The sequence below is a fragment of the Opisthorchis viverrini genome (genome assembly GCF_000715545.1).
Source record: "Opisthorchis viverrini unplaced genomic scaffold opera_v5_1, whole genome shotgun sequence".
Lineage (NCBI taxonomy): Eukaryota > Metazoa > Platyhelminthes > Trematoda > Opisthorchiida > Opisthorchiidae > Opisthorchis > Opisthorchis viverrini.
The window spans coordinates 9,554,448-9,562,287 of record NW_008751657.1 but is presented as its reverse complement, the minus strand read 5'-3'; the positions used below and the strand labels follow the sequence as shown (position 1 = coordinate 9,562,287).

Genomic DNA, 7,840 nt, shown 5'->3' with positions numbered 1-7,840 from the left:
AAAAGCCTAACCGCAAGGCAGCGGTGTTTGGCGGGGAAATGCAAATGCATTACCTTTTCTACGGAACAAGTCGCCATACATGTTCCAACCCCCAACCTGGAGGACCAGGAGACTGTGTTCGTCTGACCTCTAACCATTGACCAACCTGGTATGAGAGACTCTGTGAGTGTCGCGCGGACACCCCCCAGTATAGCTCAATGGGTCGCCGAGGTACACAAACCGCCACACCACGATAAGGTCCAGTCTCTTCGTGTCTGCATACGGAAGTCAGCAAGCAAGGCTTCGAACTGTCGCCTTGGTTGCGCTGGCCATGCCAGCTGTACTCACGGTTTGCGAGTTTTAGCTTGTTTGAATCTCATTGCTTTCACCACGATAAGGTCCAGTCTCTTCGTGTCTGCATACGGAAGTCACCCTGCAAGGCTTCGAACTGTCGCCTTGGTTGCGCTGGCCATGCCAGCTGTACTCACGGTTTGCGAGTTTTAGCTTGTTTGAATATACCTCATTGCTTTCCTTCCTTTGCAGCAGCCTCAATGCGCCTGCGAAAGACGCGCAGTAGCGTGGTAACGCCCAGTGCATGCGATGGACAGAAGGACAATTTTCTCGAGAGTAAGCCGCCAATCCAGTACGTTATCCCTTTGTTGCCTTCTTACAATTTAGTAGAACAGGACAGGAATTGAAATTCCGTGAACTAGTGAGTCATCGCCTCCTTGACTCCATCACCTTGTCTCTTCTCTGCAGTTTCGATATGCGAGCACCAAGGAGCTTATACTGTTTCGCCTGGGCGTGCTGATGAGCTCAATTGTGGGCGCTGCCTTCCCGTTTTCTATTTTTGTATTTCGCTTGATTGTGAATGATTTTATGGATCCAGATGTACAATCTGCGGCTCAAAATATCTACAGAACATCCATATGGTTTTCCGTGATTGCTGCGTGCGCGTTTATTTTAGCATTTCTACAAACTCTCGCAATTGACCTTTCTTCGAGCGCTATTTCCGAGCGCATTCGTCTCAAGTTTTTCCAGGCAAGTGCCATCAGTTGTGGTCCTCACTGGTTGAATTTTCTGTGTGTACATAGAAGAATTTATTTCTCAAATGGATGCATTTGTGCCGAAGTCATCCTAAAGCATCCTAAAAGAGAATCATCATCTGAGACACTTTGCCGTGATTCTCGTCTGCACGTTGCATGAGTAAATGCTCACAGGCTGCACTCTTGTGAACTGAACTTGATAATGGAACTTCGCTGGTTTACCTGCGTGACTTGCTTACTTATACCAGAAGGAACCCATACAATCTCCTATATTAGGTTGGTTAGTGGACAGAAATCCTTACAGCCTCCTGATCCTCCAGGCTTGAAACCGGAGCATCTTCCATGTATTCAAGTGAAGGACATCCACCTGAAATAGCATAATCAGTTGTAAAAGCGCCGAATAAGTTAACTGGAAAATTCTCAAAGGGCCTGTGTTTAGCTACTGTCGCGAGAGCTGTTATGTAATGTGCAGACTGGAGTGGCGCATCACCAATGGTGTCTTAGGCTGAATTCATGTCACATCTGACACGCTAAACTGTCCGCGTCCACATACTTAATAAAAAGAAGCGAGGACTCAGATAGTCTCTCCGTCTCGTCTACCACACTTAAATGTCTACTGCCACCCGCCAAACATCAAGCAACGCTTCAACAAGCCTCATAAAAATATTTACGACTTTCAGATGTCTCCGATTTTTGTGAATCAACAGAAAAACAAGAGGGGTTACGGAATTCTTTCAACCCTGCTTTTAACACAGATTTGCTCGTCTGTGTCAGAACTTGTTAATGGGATCGCCTTTAGTACCGAAAAGTGCTTTTACTTCTATCTTCTGAACGATGAACACAACCACGTCTGAAAACGTGGTATTTGCGGACTCAGAATGTGCTGCACTAAGGTATCCAAAAAGTGGTTCCGCGAAACAACTCGTAGTCACAACTATCTTGAGAAAAAGATTTCACCAACAAGCGAAAAACCCCTCGACACGAACATATTCATATCACGGTGGTCGAGTGTGAGTTATGATACATGGTTAAACAACATAGCAATCTGTACCGACGAAAGCAATTTCGTACGAGCAGAGCTCACTCCACAGTTCTGGATCCCGACGGCCCTCGTAGGTAGGACGTATTTCAAATGTAGGTTGGTGTGAGTATTCGGTTCAGCGTGGACAAGTAGCATCCCATTTTCCGTTCTTCATAAGTCACCTCTCAGAGGCAGTGCCAGCCGTCAACAAGCACTCGAGTGGTGGTGATCAAATTCACTGTCCGAGGCCTCTGAGAATAGTCCACTGATCCATTTCCAGGAACAGACACACTTCACACACTTCACTCTCATCTAACGAACAGCAACATATGAGGTGTGTGTGTGGCACGTTTTTTCACACAAGTTGTCATTCCATCGGTTAACGAGGACACCGATCGGCAAGACAGAGCTCGAGGTGTTCCAGTGGCCAAACCACAAGCATAGTGACCCGACGGTCTGGGGTTCGACCTTAACCCTGGCATCTCGACAGCTCTTGTGTAGGTTTGGGTAGCCTTGCTGAATCTCAGCCCTCGTTCTTCCTTCGGGTGGCATGGCAGCTGGACACGGAAAAGGTGTTGCATCTGGACTGTGATGTATATTATTATACTGTCAGCAATATATATTGCCGGGAGATGCTCACTTCGATATCTTACGTAGTCATTGGATAGTCAGGAAATTCAGCTTGAGGTGTGTACTTTTTCAATTTCAGGAGCTCATTACTCACACTTCTTGATGATCATATACATTCATGTTCAACCACTTCTATCTTATGGTTTTAGGTTATTACTTCCCAGATTTCATCCACGTCAACTCATTTACTCTTAGTCCTACCTCATGCATTTTCAGACTAGGTCGTTTCCGTCAATCTCGGGACAAGGCGATGCCACATCACATGATTTCTGTATAATTGCCTCATCTTATTGCCTGATAGTTCGTAGATTATTTAAATAAGAACTCAGCATTGTCGCTGATTCCAAACTCAACAATGTGATGTGGGACAAGCGGAAACTGCGGAACCACTAAATCATTTTGATTGCACAAAACAATAGGTGAATGGTTGATCAAGCAAATAACTCTACTCAGCAAGCCACCATCATCGTCATTATCGGTGTTGACTCCGACACTTCACTTCTGCGCAACCACAAAGCTCATCTAATCACGTTTGAAGCCTTAAAGTGAAAAAGATGGGAAGAGTGAGTGAGGGATCTAATGTTAACCTACCGAGGTGTATACACCTTGAAGTGAAATAGTCTGACAGCATGAACGCCACGATATCGATTAGCCGTTACTTCGTCCACTGTGTTTGACTTAACTTAAGGGGTCACGTAGAGCCCATCATTGGAGGCGGATTGCACCGATAACAGATGCTTTTCGTGACCTCTTCAACACCCTTATATCAAGTTGTACGTTGTACACCTCGCATTTCGCGCCACTGTGAAGTAGGCCGGGAGGACAGCACTAGTCGCGGTAGACAATGATTCAACATACATTCCACATGGCCGAGCCACCGTAGCTGATTGTATTTAGTATTTTCTGTGACTAGAGTGAGCAACCAAGCGCCTCCTTTCTAATTACCTCGTTACGAACTTTTTGACGCCATCCCATATCAGTAACGTTTCTGAGGCATCGGTGCTAGAAATATGAAGATGCCTCACATTATTTGTTCACGGAGACCATGTATCATTAAAAATCGTCCAACTGTAACATCCCTCCGATGCCTAACTGCTATGCCACAAGAAGGAACCACGAAGGCTGATTGCCCAACCCTAGACAGGTGAAGTCCGGAGGCAGAGGTCGGGTTCGAACCACAGACCTTCCGGTCAGTGAATTTGCCATGCGCTTGTTATTTTATTGGGTGAAGAAATGTCTCAACTACATGAGCACCTTTATCTTGATTGTGACTCATTACATGGGCACAAAGTGACGGGACACGTGACTCCTTGGTAAATATTCCAAGGCCGTGGTCTAAAAACAACTGACCTCCAAACTTATCCCAATTTCTTTAGTTATGCTCACCTGAAAATGTTACAAATCCGACGAAAAGGCTGTTTTGGTAGAGCAGCCGATGCCGAGTCCTAATCACTCATGACATACAACCGTTTCTGCATAAGTTCTTTTATGCTTGTTTATCACGTGCACGCTAGAAGTTAGCTATATCTGTGTTTTCATGATGAAATAGAAATCTTGGTACGCCAGGTTGGGAAATTGAGTTTCGGCATCATTGAAACTTGTGTGCGTGGGAACCTGTGAGTAAAATGAGCTGAAACACCTTCCCCCATTACGCTTGTGAGACATGTTCGCTGTGGACTTGCAGCTTTTTTAAAAAAGCTCGCCTATTTTTGGTATAGATAGGCTGGTATATGTATATGGGTGGATGTTCCAGAAGCGATATAGCATTAACTTTAAACTCTTGAGCGGTGCATCAGCCGTTGTTCCTTCATGCGCACACTGTCATTTTGACTGTATAGCAACACACTTTGCTGCGACGAACTCTGTAGAAACCTAATAGAATTTGCATTATTTTGAGACCCTCTATAGGGAAGTTCAGCTGCCCCCAACCCGTGTGTTGGGAGCAAAATGGTGGATAAAAGAGTGAATATCTTAACGTAGGGCACAACTGGCGGTAAGTCTAAGCCCATCATAACTGGCGGAACTGGACGTCCCTGGCGCTATGAAAATGCGGACCAAGACCAACTAGGTACCTAGAATATTTGCTGCTATGCCACCCGAAGTAGACACGAGGGCCGAGATACTACCAGGTTGCCCAAGACTAGACAGAAACAGTTGAGATGCAGATGTCTGGTTCGAACCACGGACCTTCTGATCAGCACGTTCGTGCCCTAACCACTGAACCATCTCTGTAATAGGAGTCTTCCTTCCCCACCACCAGACACCTTAACGAAGCTTCTGAGGTAGAGATTAAACATGTCAGAAATATCACAGAAAATTCTGGCGATCTAACTGAACTTTTCGGATAGGTTTTCGAGTGCTCGATTTTCTGAGTATTCTAGATGCAGATTCCATGTATCATTTTCTGGGGACCAAGTTAAACGGACCATCATATCACACTTTTCGTAAATACGGGATCGGCAAAATGCTTGCTGGTGGACCAACTGTGCGATATAGCGATTACTTCCCATCGTAGTGAGACGACTGTTGAGATCTATACCGCTATCGGTACATTGGCAGATATACACCAGATTGAGTTACAGGTGACATGCATTGACGTGAAAGAAATAGGCAGAACTTGAGATAAGGCATTCTAAGTGAAGATGAAATAAGCATCCGCAGCCAAACCGCATCCCTGAAAGGCAGTCTGTGTTGTTCAGTACCCAAAAATATATCCACAGAATTCTTGGAAAATCCCGGCTGAGGTTGGGACGATTTAAACAGAGCTAACAGTTAAAAAAGCGATACAAGAACAAATGAAACGACTTTTGGATAGCTCATGTACTTCGTATTTCAACATTAACAAATACCCTGTGCAGATTGTAGAAAATTCTAGCAGAAATTTCCTCACATCCATGCCGGTCTTGGTTCTTAGCTGGACGCAACACTTTCCCCATATCAGAGACAGACTGTTACTTTGCGTTCGAATTTCATTGGCCGTGTTGCTGTTCAGCAAGATATCTGACGTACACTATTTATTGGATGCGTGAACATTATCCCCGCCGGTTTGTGACAGCAAGTTACGTGCTGAAACCTTGAGCTCGTACTTATTTCAACTTGAACCCTAGGTTAACCTTCAGAGCAATACTCTCTGCACGGGAATTACTGTACTCTTCCGGAGATACTGTTTTGGAAGTACCCCAGGGCTCTCGGCGCGTGCTACCAATCACCGGCCGGTGGTCTAGACGAAAACCTGACTTTTCGACTGTATTGAAGACCAACTTGACAGTGGTACAGTCGTGACGCTTCCTGTTCTAACCTTAACCCGGGGGCGTGGAGTGAGAGCAACTCTTACGCTTCTGTTTATTTCTGCATCTGAAATACGGCTGAATCGAATGTGCCCTGACTAACGGCCAAACGCTAAAGAACCGAAAATCGTTAGAAATGATCGGTAACGAGGATGGATCAAATGAAGGCGGGAACTACGTACAACATCAGGCTAGTGGCTTACGGGGAACAGATGTGAACGAGTAATTTTTGGGTCGATCTGGCCACTTAATTAACGAATGACCAGGCAGCAATAGCTCATTCGTAACTTGATCATTGCCTGTTGGAACACATCATAATACACTTGGAGTCTCCTAAGACGATCTGTCCGTCAGTCCAGAATAGGAATGTAATGGACATGCACAAGAACTCTGATCAACAAGATAGGAATGGAGTGTATGGGCGTCACTGTACTGATAATGTCTATGCAGGCGTCTGTAATCGCTCGCTATTAATCCAAAGGATGCATACGTCTCAACTCAATCTCGACCTAGGTATCTATGGGTAATTCAAATGCACGGTCTCCAGCTGTCTATCTCGCGCAGGTCGTGGTGTTGGACGTCTGATGTTTAGCTGCCTCAAGTTTTTAATGACGATGTTCCTACTTAGGGATGGTGACTTACCCCACGACCAGTTCCACATTTTTTTTTGTGTGGCGCATCCTCCCGAAAAATCCGTTCATCAATGACCGGACGAAGGAAGAGAGTCCTACTGACAGGGAAATGCAGATCTCTTACGATCTTTCTCATTGTAGCAATGCGATCCTTGTTCATTTTGCCTGTACTGTCGAGCAGGTATGACTTCACATTCAGACGACTCTTAGTATGTTTTCCATTTGATCCATGCGGTGTTGCCTGAACAGTCTCGGACACTTCAGCCTATAAACAGTTAGCAGTTAATCAATCTTGCTCACTTACTTTCCAGGAACTTAGAAAACCTTGCTGAGTGCTTGGTCTGCACTAAGCTTAAAGGACAGTCTAGTGTTTTTGATATGATAATACTTGCTCGTTTTATGTACAGTCAGCTATTGCTGTTTGATCCTGCTCTGTGTTTCTGTTACTTCAGGCTATCTTCCGTCAGGACATCTCTTGGTTTGATCAACAGGCCGTTGGAACCCTGGTCAATCAGCTGGCTGATGACACTGCAAACATACAGTTAGGAATAGGAGTCAAATTGACTGAATTTGTGCAGAACATGTCCAGCTTTTTTGTGGGTCTTCTCATTGCCTGTATAAGTGCTTGGAAGCTCGCTCTCATTGCCTGCTGTATGCTCCCTTTCATTATGATTGGGTTCGTTTCCTTCGGTGGACTGACACATTATTTCATTCGGAAGGAATCTGAGGCCTACGCGAAGGCAAATGCGATTGCTGAAGAAGTAATTTATGGAATCCGGACGGTCTTGGCTTTCGGTGGCCAACGTCGAGAAGAAGAACGGTATGCACATCATTTGAATGAGGCTGTAAATGTTGGCGTGCGGCAAGCTAGTATCTTTGGTCTAGGTAAGTCGCCGTTTTACCCACTGGCTGCGCTTTCTAATCGTGCAGAGTACTGGCAAACTGATTTTTTGTATTACAAATGTATTCGAATTTATAACGGCAAATAACTTTTGATGGAGCACGGTTGCTATGTATTTGTAGGGATTTTGAAACCTACTTTAGTAAGATGTTCGAGGAGAGCCGTTCTGAAGGGAATCCGACTTCCAGAGGGTCTTTACAGCGAATTTACTGAGTGCATGTCCGTATACAAAGTGTAGCTCATGTCATTAGACATGTGCGCCCCTATATATCGTGGGAGATTATCATCTCTAGAGAAGCCCACAATGGTACCAATAATCTCTTTTCATAGCCACATTTTACCTC

At 45.0% G+C, this 7,840-nt stretch overlaps 2 protein-coding genes across 2 annotated transcripts in view; one reads left to right on the top strand and one right to left on the bottom strand.

The window, feature by feature from the left end:
* Positions 1–150: 150 nt before the first annotated feature.
* The window catches only part of T265_00170 (hypothetical protein), a gene marked incomplete at both ends in the record, with an annotated part of 47,539 nt that continues 39,849 nt past the window's right edge, over positions 151–7,840 (top strand). Inside the window, 2 exons of the mRNA XM_009163827.1 lie at positions 151–210; positions 7,048–7,480. Of these exons, the coding sequence (XP_009162091.1) occupies positions 151–210; positions 7,048–7,480 (493 nt within the window). The remainder of the gene's footprint in view (positions 211–7,047; positions 7,481–7,840) is intronic.
* The window catches only part of T265_00169 (hypothetical protein), a gene marked incomplete at both ends in the record, with an annotated part of 2,827 nt that continues 1,005 nt past the window's right edge, over positions 6,019–7,840 (bottom strand). Inside the window, 2 exons of the mRNA XM_009163826.1 lie at positions 6,019–6,075; positions 6,606–6,860. Coding sequence (XP_009162090.1) covers positions 6,019–6,075; positions 6,606–6,860 — 312 coding nt within the window. The remainder of the gene's footprint in view (positions 6,076–6,605; positions 6,861–7,840) is intronic.